Raw genomic sequence first — 24,495 nt, forward strand, 5'->3', positions numbered from 1 at the left:
ATTTCTAAAATGCTGAAATTGAGAAAAACTTAAGAAAGAGCTCATAAATCTCCAAATGGCCAAAAATGTGGCACATAAGCAAGCCTAATTTCATTCATTTCACAATTATTTATTAAATGTTTACTATGTGCCAGACACAGTCCCAGTCATCTAAGGATACAGTAGTGAATAAAACAGACAAAAATGAAAAATCCCTGTCATCCTGGAGCTTATACTTTAAATGAGGTGTGGTGGGATGAACAGACAACAAACAAAAAAATAAGGATATTAGAGGGTGGTGAGTTCTATGGAAAAAATGTGTGAGGGGGGAATAAAGAAACCAAGTGGTCGTGAATGGTAAATAAACACTTTTTTAAAGGATGGTCACGGGAGACCAGAAACCAGAATTAGAGCAAAGCTGTGGAGAAAGTGAAGGAGTTGGCCATATAGATATTAGGAGGGAGCTTTACAAGCAGGTAGAAGAGTAAGCGCAAAGGACTTGAAGCAGGAACATGTTTAATGAGCTTGAGGAATAGTATTAAAAGCCAGCATGGCTGGAGCCAGCCAAGAAGAAGATAGGGAGACAGAATCTATGCACCCTAATAGGCCATTGTAAGGATTTTGACTTTTATTCTAAGTGAAATGGGGACTCCATTGAAGGATTTTGATCAGAGGAGTGATATAGTAGAACTTGTTTAAAAAGGTCTTGTTCACAGAAGACCTGGTGGGACTGGATTTGAGTGGGAAGAGGGAGAACAGTTAGGAGGTTGTTGTAGCCCAGGTGAGCTGTAATGGAGGTCTGGACCTCAGTGAGAGCAGTGGAGATAGTGAGAACTGAAAGGGTTCTGTATATATTTCAAAGATGGAGCCAATCCTGGTTAGAATGGGTGTGGAAAGTGAGAGAGAGAAATCAAGAATCAGTGCAAGATTTTGGCCTCAGCAATTGGAAAAATAAGTTGTTATTAACAAAATTCTGTGAGTAGAGCAGCTTTGGTAGATAAAATGGGAAAAATCTCACAGAACCTGCTTTTGGTTTCTTTAAGTTTTCTCTAATGGTGTTCTGTTTTAGATTTGATTTCTGCTGTCTTTATTATTACCTTCTACTTATTTTGGGTTTAATTTGCTCTTTTCATATTTTAAGGTAGAAGCTGGCTCTTTCATTTTAGATCTTTATTCTAATACAGGCATTTAGTACTATAAAATTTCTCCACAAGTACTGCTTTAACATTCAAACTACTTCCTGATTTCACCTTTGATTTCATTTATAGGTTTTTTATGTACCTATAAGTTTGAGACTTTTCTAGAGATCTTTCTGTTATTGATTGCTAGTTTAATTTCCTTGTGGTCAGAGAATATACTTTGTATGTTTTAAATCCTTTTAAATTTATCGAGACTTCTGTGTTCCTGACTATGGTTTATCTTTGTAAGTGTTCTTGGTGTGCTTGAAAAAATTTTTGCATATTGCTGTTTTGGGGTAGGGTGTTGTATAACTGTCAGTTGGTCTCTCTGCTCCAGGGTCTTCCACAAAGCTGCAATCAAAGTGTCATCCAGGGCTGGAGTTCAACTGAAGAAGGTTCCATTTCCACATTCACATGGTTGATGACAGAATTCAGGTCTTTTAGTGTTGTTGGATTGAAAGCCTCAGTTCCTAGCTATAATTTGGCTGGAAACTTGACCTTAGTTCCTTCTCAGGTGGACAACTCTTGACATGTCAGTCAGCCTGTTTCATTAAAGTGTGCAGGTTGAGAAGGTAATATGGAGTGTCTGGCAGGAAATGTAGTCTCTTTTTTCTTTTCTTTTAACTTTTTATTTTGAAATGCTTTCAAACTTGGAAGATAGTTACACAAACCCCATACAGAGAACTCCAACCCATTCATGTTCACCCAGATATCCAGATCCACCAATACAGTAACATTTTACCACATTTACCATATAATTCTATCAGTCTATCAGTGGATATGACTATTTTTCAGCCTATTTTCTGAGCACTTAATACTGCCATATGCATTTCCTAAGAACAAGAATATTTACTTATGTAACCACCTTGAGTGCAGTTACCAAGTTAAAGAAATTCAACATTAATAATAAAGCTTACAGTCTATAATCCAATTTTTTCCATGTGATCCAATATCCTTTTGAACATTTTCATCTCTCCTAATAAATCCTGTCAGGGACCATGAATTGCATTCCATTCTTACTATCTCTTTAATTGTGCACTCTTTTTTCTTTAATTGTTAGAACATAAAGGCAACATAAATTTCCTATTTTAACCACTCCCAAGCATTACATTCAGTGGGATTAATCACATTTACAATGTTTTGGTACCCTTACCACCTTGTATTACTAAAATGTTACCATTTCCCCAAACAAAACCCTATATTTGTTGTGCGTTAATCCCTGTTTCTTCTTGCCCCCTGCCTCTGTTAATGTGTATTCTACTTTTTTCTCTGTGAACTTGCATATTCTTCAGTATTTTCTTTGTAGTAACAATGGGCTTAAATTTAACATCCTAAATTTATGGCAACCTACTTTGCTTTGATAAACTTCATTAGTAATCATAAACAGTGTTCCCATAACTGTCCATACCTCCCATATTTATGTAGTTATATAGTCCAAAATCACAGATTTATCATTCCATTTTATGTATTTGCTTTTTAGATCCTGTAGGAAATAAAAAGTGAAGTTAGAAACCAAAAGTACAATAGTACTGGCTTATATTTACCGATGTTGTTACTCTTACTAAACATCCTCTCTTCCTCAGCTTTGGTTTATTGCCTGTTCTTTCATTTCAATATAAAATTCTTTAGCATTTCTTGTAGGGTTTGTCTGGTAATAAAGAACTCCTTAATCTCTCCCTTACTTTTGAAAGATAGTTTTGCCAGATATAGAATTCTGGGTTGGCAGATTTTTTGCTTTCAGTACTTTAAATAACTCATCCATGTTTTGTGTCCATGGTTTCTGATGAGAAACTGGCACTTGGTCTTATTGAGGCCTCCTTGTACAAGATACTTTGCTTTTCTCTTGTAGTTTATCTTTGTCATTCAGCAATTTGATTATAATATGTCATGGTGTTTGTCTGTCTAGATTGAGCATGTTGGATGTGTATATTCATATCTTTAGTTTGGTAAGTTTTTCAGCCTTAATTTCTTTGAATATTCTTTCTGTCCCTTTCTGTCTTCTCCTGATACTCCCATAATGTTTATGTTGGTACATTTGATGTGGTACCTGGTACCACAGGTTCCTCGGGTTCTATTCATTTTTCTTCATTCTTCTGCTCCTCAGACTGGATGGTTTCAGTTGTCTTATCTTGAAATTCACTAACTCTTTCTCTCCTAGCTCCAATCTGCTATTGAATCCTGATAGGGAATTTTAAATTTCTTTTATTGTGATCTTCACAGTTTGTTCATAATTCCCATCTCTCTTTTGATATTGTGTTCAGTATCAATAAAGAATGTTACTCTATCATTTTCCCAATTTTCTTAGTTCTTTGTCTATGTTTTCCTTTAGCTCTTTGCATACTTAGGACCATTTTTTGAAAGACTTGTCTGGTATGTCCTAGGTTGACCTTCCCTATTGATGGTTCCCAAAGCTTTAATCATCTCCTTTGCCTGGGTCATCATTTATTGTTTCTTTGTATATTCTGTAATCTTTGTTGAGTCCTGGCCATTTTGGTATTTTAATCTGTGAACACTGGAATTTAGACGCTGAAGTGTCTGCGCTTTAAGCTTGTATCCAGCTAGTGTTATGGCAGAGCTTACCTTGAGTGCCAGGAGCTAACGAAAAAACAAGAAGAAAAAAAGAAAAAGGGAAGGAGAAAATATTTTTCCCAGTCTTTGCAGATTGACCTGTGCAAATGCTCTTGCTCAGGGTTTATCCATATAATGAGTTTGGAGAATAGCTAGCATAGCGGCCTCCCTGGTCCTTTCCTTGCATTTATCTTATCTTGTGCGTGCATGTGTGGCCCTAGGAATTCCCACATTTATGTGGATATGAGTGTCCGCTTTGCTTAGGAAACAGTTTCCTCACAATCCAGAGCACTGTACAATATTATCATACAGCCAGCAATTCTTTGCCTCAAGCAGCCACAACTTGACTACTCTCCCACAGCATTCTATATCTACAGGGAGGTCAACTTCTCAGATGGCAAGCCTGAGACAAGCACCCTGGTTTGGTTCCACAGGCTGCCAGTGGGGAAGTCTGGGCCAGACATACATGCTCCCATTATGTGCAGGAGGGGTGCACTGCTCCCTCCTGAACTGGGTTCAAGGACCTGCTCTGGTAGCACAGGCCAGCTCTGTGCCAAGCCAGGGAGATGATTTTATTGGAAGTAAAGTTTTACTGAAATTAAGCTAGCCCATTCATTTAAATATTGTCTATAACTGCATTTGCACTACCACAACAGAGTTGAGTAGTTGCAACAGAGATCATGTGGCTCAGGAAGCCTAAAATATTTATTATCTGGCCCTTTATAGAAAAATATATCCACTTCTGCTGTACCCAGTATGGCCCGAATCATGAAAGCTTTCTAGTCCCAATTTTGGGAGCAGGCACTATTCCTGGCCCTGTTTAAGATCTGGGCACTATTCCCTCTTTAATATTTTCAAGTGATTCTTGCCCTCCACCCTGGGTCATTTTCTCATATGCATGTGCTGATAATCAGTACTCAGCTTAATACTTGAGCAAGACTTTTGAAGATCTCTGCAATTCTATTTCTCTACAGCTCTCTCCTTTTACTTATTCTGTCCTGTGAACTCTAGCCATCTTGGTCTTGCTCGCTGTCACCTCAGTCTCCTCCCCAGCTCAGGGAGTCTCCCTTGATTTGTGTGGATTACTATTCCTTGTGCCATGACCTTGAAACTAAAGGCAGTGAGCTAGGGCAGTCATTGGACTCTTGATATTTTACCCTTCTTTGAGGGATGACTGTCTTGTTACCTGGTGTCATTTTACTCCAGACTGGCCAGAAGCAGAAGTCCAAGTTCATTTTGGACATGTTGGGTATACAAGTTGAATACAGGGAAGAGGTATATGCTAAAACAAAATTAGGAAATTGTCATTATATCAATACTATTTAAAACCTTGAGATTGAATGAGATACCAAAAGAGTGAATATAGATAGGTAAAAGGTCCAAGGACAGAAACCTGACTCATTCTAATACTAACAGGTAGGTGAGATGAGGAACCAGTAGGAAAAAAAAAAAAAAGAACAGTGAAGGAACCACTACCAGGCTAGGAGGAAAATCAAAGTGTGGTATAGGCAGGGATACATTTAGTGGCAGACATCACATAAATCTCAATCTCAGTTCCTCCAACTATCCTCCTCACCATTCTATTCATGTCTGTCTTTATAATTAAATAACCTAGTACCTTCATTTTCTAATTGGAATTACCCTTCACAAAGTAGTTTTCTGCTCCCCCCTTAATGACCCATAAAAATGAGTTGATCAACTTGAAATTAGATAAAAAAAACCATTTTCATAGCATCTAAAAGTCATTATTCTATACTTGGAACCCTATAGTTTGGCAGTATAGATAATGGCCATTAAAATGACCAAGGAGGGTAAACATACTTGAAACTTAAGGTTTATTCAGAGAATTTTTTTTCCTGATTAATATGGTTGAAATCCACACAATAATTCATAATGAACATACTTTCCAAATCTCAAAAATAGAGAACATTTCTCAAAAGAACTTGTGGTTGTTTAAAGTTGTATGTACTCCCAAAAATCGTGTTCATAAAGCTAATCCATTCCTAAAGGGCCTTTTGATAAGGTTACTTCAGTTAAGGTGTGGCCCAGGGTGGATCTTAATCCTCTACTAGAGCCCTTATTAAGAGATGAATACAGAGAAAGAGAAAGCCATGAAAGCAAGAAGCTGAAAGCAGCCAAACCCAGAAGAGAAGGGAGAGTCCGGCAGATGCAGCCATGTGCCTTGCCTTGTTACAAAGGTGCCTAGGATACCAGCAGCCAGTCTTGAAGAAGAAAGCACCACCTGAAAATGCCTTGATTTGAACATTTTTCTCAGCCTCAAAATTGTAAGGTTGTAAGCAAATAAATTCCCATTTTTAAAGTCAGTGTATTTCATGGTATCTACTTTGAGCAGCTTAGGAAACTAAAACAATTAAATTTAAGAAATTAGTGGATATGAGCAATTGGATTAAAGATGAAGTGATACAAGAGAACTTAAAATCAGTTGTTAAAAAACTGGGTTCCTATAAATTGGACAAGGGATTCAGCTGCTAAAATAAAATGATATATATTTTTTGAAGTATAGATAAAACTAAGCTAACAAATTTTTCCCCTTGGAAGTTTTCGGAATCTTAATATAGCATAATTGTATATTTCATTATTAAATATGGTCAAATAAAAGGGAACTTCCCATCTTGCTCATGAGAAGAACCAAAGAGAAAAGTTAGATATGCTTGATAATTTGAACATATAATAATTTAAGGATAATTTTTAAGGATACCCTTCTTATATATTTATTTTAAATCACATAAGTATAATTTAGAAAAATGCTTTTCCCCCTTCTTTAATAGTATAAAATAATTTCATTCAAGTATTGTCATTCATATGACTTAAGTGTCTTCAACACCAAGGGGCATCTCATTTATTTATTAATGTTATTTTTCAGAGACTAGTACATTAATCCCCAACTAAATTGTTTGAGAATATAGCACTTTTTGAAACCATGTCTCACTGGAGATCTTATCCCAAGTGTCTAGAGCCCATTCTGTAACATTAGGACAATTAAATTTTTTTCCCCATTTCTTCTACTAAGTGTATATTGTATCTTCCCAAATGGAACCTTAAATTAGTTTTATAAAGGAAAAACTTGTTCACAGTGACACATGACAGTTGGTGGTTTAAGGCCCAGGAATGAATAAATCTGTTTAAAATTTTGCTTTCTTTTCAGCCTTTACTGTAAAATAAAGTGGAATATTTTAGAGCACTGTTAGTATTTATATGAGTTCCAGGTGCTACTCTTAGATAAACATTTTTTAAATAATTCGAGCATAGGGATGTTAGAATAGCTATGATTTAAGAGTAGCAATAATAGGTTTATATAAAATTATTTTTATGAATAAGCAATAATTTAAACTTTTCACAACTTATTGACATAATGAGTAATTGTACTTCACTTTGTCATTTCCTTTGACTAGCGGGTTTAAAACAGTTACCTGTGTCAGCACCACTAGGAAGAGGGTAGCTTTGGAGGTATAATCTAGGGTTAGGGCAGCCTCAAAATCTCATAGTCCTACCAGAGTCCTCATGTAAATTCATAACCTAAACAAGGATTCTTGAGGTCTCCGTCATTCCCATATACAGGAACACTGAAGCCTACAGACAGGTTTTGGAAGGACAGATGTTTGAATCTATGAGTAATGGCCCCTCTCCAGTTTTCTATGACCTGAAACTTTAGCATGAAAGGATACCTGAGACTAGCCCTGGGGACTAGCCTTCAAGGACTCCAAGAAGGTAAACCTGAAACACCACGAACTTTCACTGCAGGCTTACACCATTTAAGTTTACCATTGAAAAAGTAGAAATGTCTGTGAATTTACTTTTTTCCTCTGGAAAGTAGGAAAGTTATGAGTTTTCTCCATCTGGTAATGAGTTTCTCAGGGGTGAACACAAAATTATTAGACTTTGATATTTCATTAAATAAACTTAGTTTTAAAATATGTATTTCAGTAGCAAATATGCCAGCATATGTACATATCCAAAAAAGGAGGGATTTTATGTTAAAGACATACAGAAGCAATCTGAAGTGGTAGGAAAGCTCTGAACTGAGATTTGGTTGTCTAGATTTTTGTCTTGGGATCTGCCTTTGTCTTGAGGATAAAGAATCCCCAAGTTTACAGAACAGTGGTTTTGAATAGGGTATTCTCAAAAGCACTTTACAACTCTAAAAAATTCTGAGTTTTTGTTATTTCAATGAGTGGAGACTCCTTGTTTACTTCCCTTCTGCTAGAGGAGTCTTTTTATCTTCCTATGTAGTAGTGTAATTACAGCTTTCTAGCTGTGAAGTCTTGGGTGTTCTGAAAGGATGAAGAACAAAATTTAGTACATGGTTCTAAAAAGTCCTTTCACTACAGGGTTAAGTTATGGCGGGAAATGTGATCTCTACTGTTTAGTGAATAGATCTTTTTAATATACAGGGGCATTGTTCTTTTTGGTATAATAAAGAAAGCATTCATTGTATCTAGCATGGTTCTAATCTGTACAGAGTCAGTTGTTTGATAATGTAATATGACCCTGATTGCAATTTGTGGGGAAAAGGGGTGGTTATGGTTGCTGTAAGGACCCTAATTATAGCATTTCTTTTGTACTTGTTAAGTGAACTTCATTTTTTTCAGTGCTTGTGAAGTCTGAGTAATCAAATTCCTTTAGGATTTGCTGCTGGGTAATAACTGATGAGATATTTCCTTTTACATTTTTATGATTAGCTATAAATATAATTTAATCCAGTTGCTTTTCCTTCATCGTAATCATCTAGTTGTTAGTGAAAACTGAAAATGTCTCTTGTGCTCTTACTAATATTTCAGTTATTTGCTTTTTGAAGGCCATTCTTACCTAAATTTAGAAATACTTTCTGCATTTTAAGGTTATTTATTTTAGTATTTCATATTTTTATATGAAAAATTTTATATTTGTGAAAAATTTTATATTTGTGATATTTTAACATTTTGCCACCAAGGAGAATATAATAATTCTGTTGTGATTACCTGTTGAGAGTAGAATAATTTCTGAATTTCTTTGATCATTTTAAGCTTAATTAACAACTTTGAAATTATATCCTTCCTTAGCCCTATTTACATACAAATCTTTTCACTGTAGTGCGGGGAGAAATGAGGGTTCCTGAAGAAGCACTTAAGGTAAAAAAAGTTTTTATTTAATTCTTTTGTAACTCTACCATTGACTAGGGTAGATTTCACTTGTGGATGTTTCACTTCCATTTTCAAATGTTTTATAGCATGAGAAATTTACCATTCAGCTTCAGTTGTCCCAAAAATCTTCAGAATCAGAATTATCAAAATCTGCATGTGCCAAAAGCATAGATTCTAAGGGAGCAGATGCTGTAACAACAGAAGTGCAGCACAAAGCTACAGAAGCACTAAAATCTGAGGAAAAAGCCATGGGTAAGTTAACTACTTTGAAAACACTCTATTTATACATAATTATGAAGAAATTGCATGCTTTGTTCTCAAAGGATGGCCATGTCCTGTTAAACTAAATAATTTTTGTTGTTGTTGTAACTCATGTTTCTGTTTTTTTTAAACAAATCAATTTTATTGATTCATATTAATGAAATATACAATTCACCCAAAGTGTACAATCAGTGGTATTTGGTATAATCACTGTTATGTATTCATCACTTTAGTCGTTATTAGATCATTTTCATTATTTCAATAATAAATGAAAAAACAAACAAAATTCCTCACCCCTAAATAATTTTATAATGATGTTTTCTGAGTAGGTTTTAATGCAGCCAGCACTTTAATTAGAAAGCACTATAAAGCACATAATTATATATAACATTTGTATATAAGTATGTTTAATATGTTTTAATATTTGAGGGAAGTAAATAGTTTACCTTACAGTATTTTTGCTAGTTCATGTGTGTTTGCTTTTTTTTCTGACTTATAATAACTCAAATGACTTGAAAGAAAAAATTTAAAATATCTAATCATGCTACTTCATTGTAATTATCATATTTATCATCTTCTAGGCACTGTGAAAAATACATAATTTTATTGAAACAAAAGCAACTTTTAATTAACTGCTGGACATTACCAAATTTGCTCAGATACAAATGTGTTCATCCTTCTAACAACTAGTTTACATTGGTTATTGTACAGTGAATGCTCTTGGGCTTTAAATAATTAAAAATGGTGGCTCATACCAAAATTTAATTTTGCCTTTTATATTTAGACTTAATGAACCAATTCTGAAGACTACTTCATTCTTCTTTAGTTGATTATTGCCTAATTTCTTCAAAATTGTCCTGCTGAGGTCATTTCTTCTCTAAATTTTCCAGTCAAAATCCATTTGTTACAAGTGTTTCGGTTATATACCAGAGAAAGTATGCACTCCATCAAAACGCTGTTGGGGAGTAGCACGTTGCATTACTTAGATAATTGCCAGGGCAAATTTTCATTTATTTTGTCATATCCAACATTAAATAAGGTCTTATACAAATAGCTATTCAGTTTAGAGTACTTTTCAACTATCTATAGTACTTTGTTTTTCCATTTAATAAACAAACCAAGCAATTCTAGCAGTCTGCGAAAGTGTATTTTTTTCTGCTTTACACAGATTTTTCCCGCGTCTTTCCAGATATTTCTGCTATGCCCCGTGGTACTCCATTGTATGGTCAGCCATCATGGTGGGGGGATGATGAGGTTGATGAACAAAGTGCTTTCAAGTCAAATGGCAAACCTGAAGAGAAAAATCATGAAACTGGAACATCAGGTAAAATATCTCCATGACCATTATATTAAATGGATATTTGGGGAAGAATTTATAATCTCAGCAAAAATCTGTCCTGAAAAGAGAGATCTAGAACTCAATAACTTGATAAAGAAAGCTGATGTATGTTCTAATGGCAATGCTGTTTTAATTTCATTTCTTTATTATGAGTAATTCTCATAATGTAATATCTTTGTAAATGTACTTTTATTAAAAGTTTGTGATTGCTAAAACTTGATTAGCTTAATAACACTATTGGATATTTTAAGTATTTTAAAGTAATTATTGAATGTATTAATATCAGGTAGAGGCAAATAAAAGATGCAGAGTAATTTTGTGTGTTTTCATTAGGTTTAGAAACATATGCCATTTTTAAATGAGTTTCTGTTGGGTTCAGAAAGGTGATGATGTGATTTGAAAACACAATTTCTTTAAAACCTCAGTATGCCCAGTACATCGGGATAAGATAATAAAATTAGCTGATTTCAATAGTCTGAAGTAGTAGTTCTGAGTCAGATTCTCAGATTAATAGTCAAGGAACATATTGCTGAAGGGGTGCAATGGTACCTAAGTGTTCTCAATCTAGAAAATTAAGATTTCCATATAAATAACTGCAGTACCTATTAGCATATAAGGATCTGGCAAAGACATCAAAACAGAAAAATGAAGCGCCTTGTTTCTGAGGTAACAGTAGAGAAGGATCCAGGACCAGACAAATTAAATACGGGGACCAGGGATCACTATGGAAAATGAGTCTAGGTCTGAGGCAAGGACAGCTTCCATAAGAGCTTCTCAATCTTCTCCTTATGACTCTCGTCCTACAAGATAAACAAGATATTTTCCTTAGCTGGAAATATGAACATTGGTTCTTTAGGAATGCTCAAATTATACCAGGATACAATTTGAGAAGGCTGGCATTATCACTTGATTTATAGTGTCCCAAAGTGAAGTGGTTAACTTTGCATATTCCCCCCACAACTTCATGTTTCTGTCACCAACACAGTTTTCTTCATGCTCAAGCTCAGAACCTTACTATTATTTGGCATGCCTTTGAATGCAAATAACTTTCCTTTCAGAGACAAAACCAGGAGGGTTAGTAAGACCAGCATCTCAACAGTATCATCAAATACCTAGTCTCCTAGCCTTGCTATGCACTGTGGCTGCATCCTGTGGTAGTTTCCCCTCCTAGTCATAGGCTGCCTACCATTGTGCTACTTTGATCACATCCAGCAGAAAAGAACACAAGCTACTTCCAAAAGGCCTCCCAGAAGATGAAAGAACTTTCCCAAAAGTTCTCAACACACCTCTCATCCCATTGACCTCTTACAGGTGTAGGAGTAGGTCACCTGCTTGTTTCAGAACCAATCCCTGGCAAGGAATATGAGATTATCCTTAAACACTCTTGCCCACCCTGAAGCTAAGTACAGTGTTAGTATTCCCCTAAGACACATGAGCTGTATCAGGGAAGAGTAGGTACCTTAGAATGTTGGAGTCTTGTTTGGAGGGAAGAACAGGAAATGGATGCTGGAAAACAGTCGAGAATTCTGCTTTATTTGAAAGCTTTGTGTCTTCCTTCCCTTCATCTCATTGGTCTAATATATTACCTAATACTGCCAAATTCTGAAAATAATTGTGGTAATGATTTTATCTAGCCATTAAACATTTAGTCTTCCTCCCAAAAAAAAACACAACTTCTAAAATTTGAAATACATAATTTCTAAAATACAGTGAAGTATGTATGTAATTTTTTTTACTAGACAGCCTATTTAAAATAATGGCTACCATTTCTGTGGAGCTTAATTTAACATGACACTTTCCTGAATGCTTTGCATACATTGTTCATTAAATCCTCTCAGCAACACAGTAAGTCATGTTATTTTTCTTATTTTGTAGATAAGGAAGTGGAGGTATAGTGAGGTTAATTTGCTTACCAAGGTCACCCAGCTGGGTGGAGCTGGGATTTGAATCTAGGCAACCTGACTCCAGAGTTCATGTTCTTTACAAGTAGTTGATATTTTAGCGATCACTACTCTTATAAGTAAATACATGCATACTCACTTCAAAAGGATGTGTACTTACAGGGTATAAAGATTTAAACAAACACTTTAAAAATAGGCATAAAAAATTTGATCCCTCATACCTCAGTATAGTAAAATTAGTTATAGACTGTGTGGTATGCAGCAGTAATTTCATCTATGTGAATGATACTAAATTCTTAAATGGTTGTTAGCTTGTGTGACCTCTCTCGGTGAGTGGTATTTCTGCTAGATAACCAAAAGCTGTCTCATAATTTTAGGATTATTTTTGTGCAAGGAGTTAAGTGATATATATCTTGTGTTAAATAGCTTAAAGTCCCATGCCAGTTGTAGGTAATTAATAGACTTATGAAAGTTTCACTTAACTTTCTTATATTAGTGTGTTTGTTAATCTTTCATTTTTATCATTTGCAGTTTTTTTAAATATAGGATGAGGGAAAGAATTTACTGACATTAGATAATTTATGAAGCCAAAGAAATTGTAGAATTAGATTTGAAAATGTATATCACAGTAAGATCTCACTTCATTTGATCATTTTGGTTTTAAAAAATATGTTTCAAATTATGTAATGTAAATGATTCATTTAATAATTTATGCTCTAAGCATGCTCTCTAGGTAAAAACAAAGCACTTCTTTTTTTGGCTATCAATTTTTAGAATTTAAAAATCAGGACTAATTAGGGATTGGTGAGCATTCTAGAAAGGAAAATAAAGTGTTTGCTATTTAGGAAATTTTTAGGTCCTTCTCTGTGGGTCTACATATGTACAATCTTCTAAAGGTTTATTATGTAGCCCAAAATACCTTAGAAGCAAATGATCTACATCTGAGCAATAAAGTTTTTCTGCAGTTGTGTATCTATTTTGAATTCTACTAAGAAGGGAAATTTGCCCTCAATATAGCTACAGCTGTACTCAGATATATTCTCTCTCCTACTTACTAACTTGATTTAAACATATATCCATGTTACAATTAAAGGACTTCAAATGTTGTATAGGTGTTCATGAATGAGCAAATGTGAGAACTATATATATATTTTTACAGTGATTTTTAATTGAATCAGACTAATTTTGGAAACTTTCAAATTGTAACTCCTTGACAAAAAGGGTGTCCCAGTCTTCATAATTTGAAGCACTTGAGACTAGGTTGGATGGATGTTTTAAACAGAATGAGCCTTCATAATACAGTCTTGGTCATCTCTAATTAGCTTAATATTTTATTTAATTTAATATAGAAAAATGAAGGGAACATTCATTCTGGGTTACTCATAAATATCCCTGCAGGGTCACCTGATCATAAAATGCCAAACATAAGTAGAATATCACCAGGTGCTCTTCTGACTTATATGTACAGAATTCTAGCAGAATAAGTTATTTAATACTTTAAAATATCTAGAAATTAATTTGTTAATAATCAAGTTGAAATTGGGTCAGTAGTAACTGTAAACTTTTCTTTCATGAGGGCAGATAAATGGGGAAATATTCCTTTGAAACATGAATGACAAGTGGATGATAAATATTACACCCTGAACCAGCTTTTTGAGGCTTTTGCTTCAGCCACATCACTTTTATTTTGGTATCAAGATGGTAGTAATGGCAGGAAATTCCCACCCCTTGTCCCCAGCATTACTTTGCTACTTGAAGAATGAGCAAAGCAACAAAAAGATTGATGGAATAGATTTACAAACCAGTTGTTTAGTGTGGAATTGATCAACTACAGTATACACTGTACATAGTAAAGTAAATAAATTCTGAAAGCGTAAAGCATTTATTGATGTTTATTAATATATGAAGAGTAGTTGACGCATTTTATTCTTTTGGAAATTTTAAGTGACAGTCCTTCCAAGTAAACACTCAAAGTTCAAGTAGACATTTTATTATTAAGAAAAAGATAAATTAGTTCTTTCATAAAGACATTTTTAAAACTTACCTTTAGGTTATTAAGAATTACATTATAGGGAGTAGATGTAACTCAAGTGGTTGAACACGCGCTTACCATGTATGTGGTCCTGGGTTCAATCTCTGGTACCTCCTGAAAAATAAAAAAAAAATTTAAAAAGTCATGTTGTTTAAGTTCTTCTTCCAAATAGTATGTAAAATTATTGCTCTGATAATAAAGAGTTTTTAAAAATATTATTCTTTCAATTTTAGTTTTAAGGAAAACAAGATTTTGAAAATGATAGTTTTTACATCCAAAATTGTTACTGTTAGATATTCTCTTTGCCCTGTATTGAGATATTTTTTGACAGTTTATCTTACTTGGAAACGGAGCTTGATGTCTTCTGAATGCTCTATCCCACACATTTTTTAAACAGATGTTGTTATTTCTTTCCTGTATAACTTAAAAGCCAATATTTTTATGATTGTACAGTTAGGAAAATTATAGCACTTAATGAATCAAAGGCATCACTTCAGTTAGAAAATGATTGGAAACAGCCTCTTCTTCCTAATAAATTCTTCTGCAAATGATTTTTTTCTTAGTCTGTTGTAAAACCAAATGCATTTTTTATGTTTTAGGGAAAATGTTTCTTTTGACCTCATTCTTTACCATCTTGATAATAGACATGATTCCTTAGCTTCCTGAACACCAGGGCAGTTTAATCTTAATTAAAAGAAAAGAAAATATTTTGTCATTTATACATCTTCAAATGTTTTATTTGTAAATGCATTTATTTTTATACCTGTATATTAGTTTCTGTGGCAACAGAAGAATTATGATAATGTTCAAGAGTTGCTTGCTCTTTCAGCCATACTTTGTTGATCTGAAATTTGTAATTCAGCTTTCCCCCAAGGATTTCTCGTTTTCCTCAGGACTTCTTGGCTGGCAATTTAATTTCTGTTTTTACCTTATTTCTTTCATACTGCTGCTTGGGTTCCAATGCATTAAGCAAACCACATGTTTTATCCTTAACCATTCTTTTATTCTTCATAAAATGTATCCATCTTCTTGCAAGGATCAGAAATCAGTAATATTACTTTGTGTCATTATAAAAGCAATGTTACTGAATGTGATAGTGAAGAATGGTAAGTGGAATAATTCCTTCTAAAACATTGCTCACATATTTAGTTCATGCTTATGTCCTCATTTGAGCATCTGTTCTCCTTTGGAGCCCTACTTGTATTTATAGATACTGCAGATAATCTCATCCTGCTGACTTAATAAAGAAATTCATGCTTTTTCTATCATTCTAGATATATACATTAAACATTTGTTCCTTCAGCATTTGCTTTCTGTTCTTTTGTACCTTGATGATTTCTAAATCCAAGTTGGAAAAAATATGGATCTAGCCACACAAGGTGCATTTCCTAACTGTTTTGCTGTCCTTTTTCCATTGCTGCTGCTTAACTTGCATTTCCTGCTGAAAACTGAATACTTCATAGGTTTCAACAGATTCACATTAAGCATACTATCAGGCATGGAGTGCTTATAACCAAGATTCTTTCTTCTCTGTGACATTTATTCTCTGATGTTTTTCATCCATACTATGATCTGCCTTCTCATTCTCATGGAGTAATACAAATGGCCTTTACTGGACTCCCTCAAGTGCTGGAAGCCCCCAAATATTTTGAATTTTCTCTTATTTTTCTCATTAGGGTGCAGCATAGATGCCAAGCAAATTGAAGATCAGTCTGCAGCTGCAAATGAAGAAATCCTTTTTCCTTTATGTAGGGAACCAAGTTATTTTGAAATCCCTACAAAAGAATTTCAGCAACCGTCACAAATAACAGAGAGCACTATTCATGAAATCCCAACAAAAGATACACCAAGTTCCCATACAACAGGTGCAGGGCATGCTTCATTTACCATTGAATTTGATGACAGTACCCCAGGAAAGGTAACTATTAGAGACCATGTGACAAAATTTACTTCTGATCAGCGCCACAAGTCAAAGAAGTCCTCTCCTGGAACTCAAGACCTGCCAGGGATTCAAACAGGAATGATGGCACCAGAAAACAAAGTAGCTGACTGGCTAGCACAAAACAACCCTCCTCAAATGGTATGGGAAAGAACAGAAGAGGATTCCAAAAGTATTAAAAGTGATGTTCCAGTTTACTTGAAAAGGTTGAAAGGTAAAGTGAATTGATGATTTTGGAACTTCCTATTTTATGGTAAAGAAAATCTGATCTTCACAGTTACCAGGGTCTCTCTTTCTTAAATTATTATATGGTAGAACTTCTGCTTTCTCAGTGGTTTTTTGTTTCATTTTAAAGCTCAGAAGCAAGTTTCACTTCCCATGTCCAGCATACTCATTCAGAATAGTCTTTCTTCGTTTTCTTGCCAAAACAGGATTGGTTTTGTGAATTTGTACTTACGTTATTAAATAGGACTCTTTTCCTAGAGAAATATAAATTTTATTCAGTTCATTCATTCAGTGGAATTCCCTAGAAGACAATTCACATCATTTTCTTTGTTAGAGGAAAATACATATTCAATTCCATTCTTCTCTATTGTGATACTTCCAGTCATGTCTATATCCAGATTGTGATAGAAATTTTAAGCCAATTGATAGGGGCCAAAATTTCTACTTTGGTAATATAGTCACAATATTGATAGAGTGTTTCAAACTGTTCTCAGTTTTTACTCATAAAACAAACATTTTTGGTTTAGAGCTGTTTACTAGGAATCTGTTCAATTAAGACTTTTATGAAAATCACAGTTGAATGGTCATTTGTAAAATACTTATTATATTTGCTATATTAGTGTAATACTTCACCAGAATAGTAAAATCCTTGTAGCTGTACATCAGGGTATCAGCTGATTGATTTTCCCCATTGGATTTGCCATTTAAATTTGTTTAGAATTAATTGACTACAGACATGTATTACTCTGTCTTGTTTTTATTTAACAAGCAATCTTTGAGTGAAATGGCTTTGAACAATTGTGATGGTATGCTCATCTGACTGTTCTATTACTATACAAGGAGTTGATGGGCTTTAAATACTCTTTTTGGAAGTTAAGACTATTACTTACCTTGTATCCCTCATACCTTACCAGGGATCAACATGTGAACACATGAATTATGTGTTCAGTAATCTGAATAAACAATGAAAGACTCCACCATCAGTGACAAGACTAACCCTGGCTTAACTGGCACTTTATGCCCTGGGATTTGCTTTTAAGACATTTCAGGACAGTGAGATAGTGTGATTGCCTACTTCTTTGTTGGGGGCAATTAATATTTTTAGATACAGTTATCAACAGTTAATTGGCAGGTATTCTTGAGTTGTGATTATGTTATCTTTTACTCCTACTAGACAATTTTTAAATACATAATTGAGAACTATATGTTTGTATAAGTTAAAGCTGACAAATTTACCAGTTGGTAAATTAACTTTTTATGAATATAAAAATACTGATAGGCTAGTTAAAGAGGAAGTGTGAACCTTGAAAGTTTAGGAATAGTCGTTAGTCTTTTTTAAACCACTCTTAGTAAATATACAAAAAATAAGCTAAAAGATCCTTATAATATAAAGGTACCTTTAAAAAATACATTTATTAAACCTTTTTATTTTTTAAGTTTAAATTCATTATACATTTTTCTTTATGAATGATATTTTTAAGCTACCATTTTAAGATTCAGCTCTTGAATAAAGCCCATTGATAAGCCATTCTGATTTCAAAAGGGGCATTGATGTCTGCATACATACTCTATATCTATTCAGTAATGATTATTTAAAAGCCTTCCCAGAAGTTATATAATAAAATTACTGTTATCCTACAAAGTTGATTTGTAGGTACACATATATTCCAGTATGTTGCCATTGCTTAAAGTTGGTTTAGAACCCTCGGATTTTATAAGCCATCTTGTCTCTATGGATATGACTAATTTTTTTAATCGAAGTTAGATCAATTTTATTTCTCCAGACTGATTAACAAATGACATTTGACATTGCTAAAAGCCAGACCCCATTATTAGATAAAGTTTTCCACAGTTGAGCATATCAAACCTAGATATCCAAAATTTAAATAAGTGCAATTATATTAAATAATAATAACTTAATAATAATTAGACTTTCAGTAGGCATTTTGATAAGTCAGAAACTTTGAAAGTAGGCAAAGCAAAGCAAAGCAAAAGCAAAAAAACCTTTCTCCTACAAGAGTAAAGTGCTTATACTTTGGTATAGTAAGGACAATAATGTTCACAAAGCCCATATACTTTCACCTTTTAGGAGAGTGCAGCTTCTTTTGGCCACAACTACGTACTCGATAATGCTAATCTACCCTAAATACTAAAGGAATTTCATCATATTTTGACATGGTTAATGATAGACAAAACAGAATGAAAGAAATTTGATGAGGCAAATTTCTTCGTAATCTTTTTTGAGTAGAAACAATAACAGAAAATTGCAATTCTGATCAGATATTTTATCTAGCGTGAGAAGTTGTATTTCTTACACTAGATAAAATATCTTGTACTGGTTAGTATATAAGAGGAGTTAAACTATAACTTATAAGAAAGATACCAAATGGGCCCAACGCCCCTCTTGGTGTAAATATTATATGTTGATACAAGAATTTAATTATCTAAAGATGGTATTTTTATTAAAAATTCTGTGTGTTTGTGTAATATGGGTTATTTATTCTTATGCTAGAAATATTATAATTTAGTTTTTTTCAGCTGTTACAAACTGGGTACCTTTTCAGAATATCCACAAATCAGTTATAAAAATGTTTTTAATAAATTTTTTATTTGAACTTAGTGGTTTTGTTTGGGTTTTGCTTTCCTTCTTTCAGTGATCCGTAGCTTAATTCTCTAACGCAGGAATTCTACTAGTTAAATACCTATTTTTTTTTCTTTTCTGGTTATATTTTAAATAGTTGCTCATTTGAAGAAAGATTTTCAGATTTGTTTTTGTATCTGATTTTTATCTTAGTCATTATTGCTGTGACGGGAGTACTCCCTCAGCACCCTTTATTTTGATTGTATTCATTCCCTTTTTGCCACTTGCCTCCTACTTTTCCAAAATGTTACCCTTTTCTGTATTCTGTGCTATTCTCTATTCTGAGTCTTCTTACTCATTTTATGTACCACATTTTCTCCAGCTAGTGCTGTTGTGTTAAATCACTGCCATAAAATAGCTTGCTCTAAATCCATTGGAAAGAAACCCATTAAAAACATTGTTGTTCATGAGGCATATGTCCTTTGCTTCCTCCCCCACTTCCAAGTCTTGAACCTCCAAGTCTTTCAGGTCTAAATCATCATCCTCTTTGATGACATATTATTCAGCAGGTGCTCTGATTAAGATTTGTGGCACAGGGAAATCTGAATATCAGATTTGACCTGGAAACATTGGAAAGTACCTGTTTGACTGGATTCATTTATAGCTTTCTTCTGAAGAAGCTATCCTTTAAGCCCTGATTTGTGAAATGATCTAAAACATGCACATAATAAATAACTCTTGATTTTCTAATAATTTTATGATGTAATGCTATAATTATTATTTGATTATATCTTTTAATGTACTTCTTTTTAGGTTATAAGATTTCTAAATTGGTGAAAAGTCAAGTAATTTTCATAAAGTTTCAAATCTAATCACTATCAGTACTATGAAAGATAATTACTTAATGGTTTTTACTGATACAGAATTACCTCTGTTAGGAAACTGATATTTCAGAAGTCAATTGTATTCTAATTTAACTGTGTATAATTCTTGGAGAAGACAGAAATAGATTTCTATCTGGTAATATTTTATATATTATTTCTTTTCCTCTCTAATGCTTATTGATGTTATGAAAACTAGTTATCACAGATGATATAGCATTACTTATCTGTTAGGTCATTTATGAATCATTATAAGGTTAAAATTTGAAGAAAGAATGGCAATCCAGTTCAATTGTTTATAAAGGACCACATTGTTGGTTGATAAATTTGAATGTAAGCATTGCAGTTGAGGGAAGTTTGCAGAGCCTGTTACTGAGGAGAACATATGACTTGATTGAAAAGGGGGAGGAAGCAAACAAATAGCACTTTTGTATGTACTTCTAATTGTCTACATGGGATTTTTCCCTTGTCTATTATGTGGTTTCTTTTTGTGTCCAGGTAATAAGCATGATGATGGCACACAAAGTGATTCAGAGAATGCCGGGGCTCACAGACGTTGGAGCAAACGGGCGACTCCTGAGGAGCACTTCAGGTGCCACCATTCAGAGCAGAAGAAGCTCCAGAAGGCCAAGGCTCCTGAAAAGCATCAAGACCAAGCTGTTGTGAGTCAAACTGCTTTCATGATTGCATTCTTTGATGAAAACAAACCCAGAAAAAGACGGTCAGATTCTGTTACTCAAAGTGCAGGAACCTTGTGTCAGGAAACTACTTATTCAGCAACACATACAAAACTTGAAAAAGCAGAATCTCCAACTGCAGATGCCACAGTGGTTTCTTTGTCTTTACAGACTAGCTCTTCGCATCTCAGAGGGGGGCATGGTGTTCCACATGGGAAATTATTAAAGCAGAAGTCAGAGGAGCCGTCGGTTTCAATACCCTTCCTGCAAACAGCACTATTAAGAAGTTCAGGGAGTCTTGGGCACAGACCAAACCAGGAGATGGATAAAATGTTAAAAAATCAGGCTACTTCTGCTGCTTCTGAAAAGGATAATGATGATGACCAAAGTGACAAGGGCACTTATACAATTGAGTTAGAGAATCCCAACAGTGAGGAAGTAGAAGCAAGAAAAATGATCGACAAGGTAAATAACTGAAATGTGTGTATGTTAATTTTCACAGTGTGTTTTTGACTGTTGGAAATCATTGGAGAGTCAATATGCATGCAGTGTTCTCATGAAGTCTGGTATTGGAACTTTAGGTATTTGTAGGCAACTGCAAGACTTAAAATAAGACCAAAATGCCTTTTTATTTCATTTTGATAATATTCAAAATTTACCTGACTTTCATACTTAAAATTTTGTTCATTTAAATTGTTTGGACCTTTTAAAATTGTGAAAATTTAATATAGGATTTAGAAATAGTATACTTTATTTGGACAGTCTTGCTAATCAAAAAGCAAAGCCAAGGCAGATTGCTATGACGATTAACATAATATAATTTTTGCTGATAATATTTAACCATAAGTTTCCTGTCTACTAAATTTCATGTTGGAAGCAGATGAAAATACATATTTTTTTAATTAATTTTTTTTTTGGTCCCTTTTGCTTTTCTTAATTTCCACTCACTGCTATCTTTGGTGATAGAATAAAAGCATATGCACACAAAACTAGTTTGTTTATGATACTCTGTTCAGCCAAGTATATACCTAGTAATGATGATGACCTACATTTCAGATGTGTTTTTTTGATGATAATCGTTTGTATATATAGTATAATTCAAAAAGTAGTTTTTCCCAACTTTTCTTGTGGTGATGAAAAGTTGATTTGAGTCATCTATTTATTTTCTGCCCTTGGAAATTGTAACTTAAGTTTGGCTAAACATAGATCTTTTAATTCTTTTTAAGTGTGGTCCATAGGTGAGTGGCTTTAGCATCACTTGGAACTTGTTAGAAATACAGAATTTCAGGCCCATTCCAAATATACTAAATCAGAATATGATAAAAAATGCACAGGTAATTGTATGCAAATTCATGTTTGAAATATAATAATTTAGATCACGAGTTTCCAGAATGGTCTCCCAGTGAGTTGGCAAGAAAATCCTTTGGGATACAGGAAATTACTAAGGCTTATATTTGCTTTTAATCTCGTATATTTTGTTTCTCTTTCATACTACGTTCTGTAATGTATGCCATGTATTACTACATTGGTACATGTATATGCTACACATATATAATTTCTAAACGTTAGTAGTGCTAGTTTCCATTAGTATAGGAAATAGATGTCATATAAGCAACAGTATTATAATGATTAAGAAGAAGAAATACAGGATTTGAGAAAGATGAATGAAACAGGTTTTTTGATTGTGTTAAAAAGATTTCTGAGGGCACAGTGTTAGCACAGAAAATTATCATTAACTATTTTGGTTTGTTTTTATCAGTGAGGATTGATTATGGCATGTCTTTCAGATTATTTTGAATTTTTCCCTCTTTGGTTATTGAGAAGAAGTACGTTGCTACTTAAATACTGTCAAATGAAAAATAAAAGAAAATGCTTTCAAAATAGGAAATGGTAAAGAGTTTCAAAATTTAGATTAATATTAATTTTATCCTACCTAGTCTACCCTTGTTTAGTGTAATGGATATTTCATTCATAAAGATCAATGTTTTCTCTACTAATAGATTATTTTATAGTTAGGGATTATGTTGTAGTATTTAAGAACATGGACTTTTTCTGGGAGACAGATCTGGCATCAAGTATAAGCTCTGATTTACTAGCATGTGCCCTTAGGTAAATTAACCTCTTTAAGCCTTAGTTATTTCATCTATAAAATGGGGAAATTTCACTGTTATTAAAAGAATTTGATAAAATATGTAAGAGACTTAGCACAACACTTAGAGCTCTATAAATGTTAGCTTCATTTATTATTACAATTAGTGATTTCTCCATATGAGTCTTTATAGTGTGTACCAATAAATCCTGGAAAGTGCTTTTAGTACTGAAGGGGACAAATAAGAAGCCCATGTAGAAGTTACAGTGCAAGGGACCAGCCAACCAGACCAGCAGAAAGCCAAGAAGCAAGACATTGTTGCAGATGAACCTCTTTAGGACACTGCTAAATAGAGAAGAGTGACCATAAAACTAGTTTACCTTTTCTCTGAGTGTAATTATTAATCACATCTACTTTTCATGACAAATTATATGGACACACTGTGGCTAGAGAAACCCAAGATTTAAGAGCAGGATTCGGGAAACGGACTTGGCCCAGTGGTTAGGGCGTCGGTCTACCACATGGGAGATCCGCAGTTCAAACCCCGGGCCTCCTTGACCCGTGTGGAGCTGGCCCATGCGCAGTGCTGATGCGCGCAAGGAGTGCCCCTCCACACGGGGGTGTCCCCCGCGTAGGGGAGCCCCACGCGCAAGGAGTGCACCCGTAAGGAGAGCCGCCCAGTGTGAAAAGAAAGTGCAGCCTGCCCAGGAATGGCGCCGCCCACACTTCCCGTGCCTCTGACAACAACAGAAGTGGACAAAGAAACAAGACGCAGCAAATGGACACAGAACAGATAACTGGGGGAGGTGGGGGGAATTAAATAAATAAATAAATCTTAAAAAAAAAAAAAAAGCAGGATTCATTTCAGAGTAATGGCAATATGTGACTGGTAGATATCTTAGTTCTCTAGCTGCTAAAACAAATACCATCCACTGGGTTGACTTAAGCCACAGGAATTTATTGCCTCATGGTTTTGAAGGTAGGAGAAGTCCAAAATTGAGGCATCAGCAGGGTGATGCTTTCTCCCCCAGTACTTTGGCATTCTCGGGCTGGCTGCCTGTGATCTCTGGTCCTTGGTTTTTCCATTACTGGCCATGTACATGGCAGCATATTTTTTCAGGTTCAGTTGACTTCCAGCTGCTCTCTGTGGCTTCTCCTTCTGCATCCAAATTCCTTTGCTTATAAGGACTTTAGCCATATGGGTTAAGGCCAGCCATCATCATTCCGTTTGAGCACACCTTAACTAATCACATCTTCAAAGGTCCTCTGGTTGGGACATGAACATTCCTTTTGTGGGGAGCATAAATCAGTTCCCAACAGTAGATAATTCAGAGTCATTCTTGGTTTTTATAAACCTGAAAACAAAGCTGATACCATAACCATAGGAAAAGCCAAAGTCACTGCATTATCTTGTGAATACCAGTGAAAAAGAACTGAGATTTCCACTAGCTGTGGTTAAAGCTGTGACCCACATTCAGGCTAACTGAAGTCAGATTCTGGGAGACAAAACCAGGGAAGCAGGAATCAAATGTCTGATAAAATGAAGTAATTTGTGGGTTTGGAAAAAACAAAGGCCAGTAATAGCCAGAATCAAGGCACAAGTGATTGGCGAAGGTAAGAGTAGATATAGATACATGAAATTGCATGGATGAATCCTGTCATCCATTTCCCCCCTTTGAAATTTGGGTGTGTGGGGTGACTGTT

At 34.4% G+C, this 24,495-nt stretch overlaps 1 protein-coding gene across 50 annotated transcripts in view; it reads left to right on the forward strand.

Moving 5' to 3' along the window:
- Positions 1–24,495, forward strand: part of CEP170 (centrosomal protein 170) — a 133,504-nt gene that overhangs the window by 47,027 nt on the left and 61,982 nt on the right. For 16 of the 50 annotated variants that reach the window (XM_058309444.2, XM_058309438.2, XM_004463314.5 and 13 more), the window contains exons 5-9: positions 8,796–8,854; positions 8,953–9,118; positions 10,296–10,451; positions 16,076–16,552; positions 20,524–21,167. In XM_058309444.2, the coding sequence (XP_058165427.1) occupies positions 8,796–8,854; positions 8,953–9,118; positions 10,296–10,451; positions 16,076–16,552; positions 20,524–21,167 (1,502 nt within the window). The remainder of the gene's footprint in view (positions 1–8,795; positions 8,855–8,952; positions 9,119–10,295; positions 10,452–16,075; positions 16,553–20,523; positions 21,168–24,495) is intronic. The other 34 variants (XM_058309448.2, XM_058309450.2, XM_058309459.2 and 31 more) reach the window with 3 other exon arrangements.

The sequence above is a fragment of the Dasypus novemcinctus genome, chromosome 13 (assembly GCF_030445035.2).
Source record: "Dasypus novemcinctus isolate mDasNov1 chromosome 13, mDasNov1.1.hap2, whole genome shotgun sequence".
Taxonomy (NCBI): Eukaryota; Metazoa; Chordata; class Mammalia; order Cingulata; family Dasypodidae; genus Dasypus; species Dasypus novemcinctus.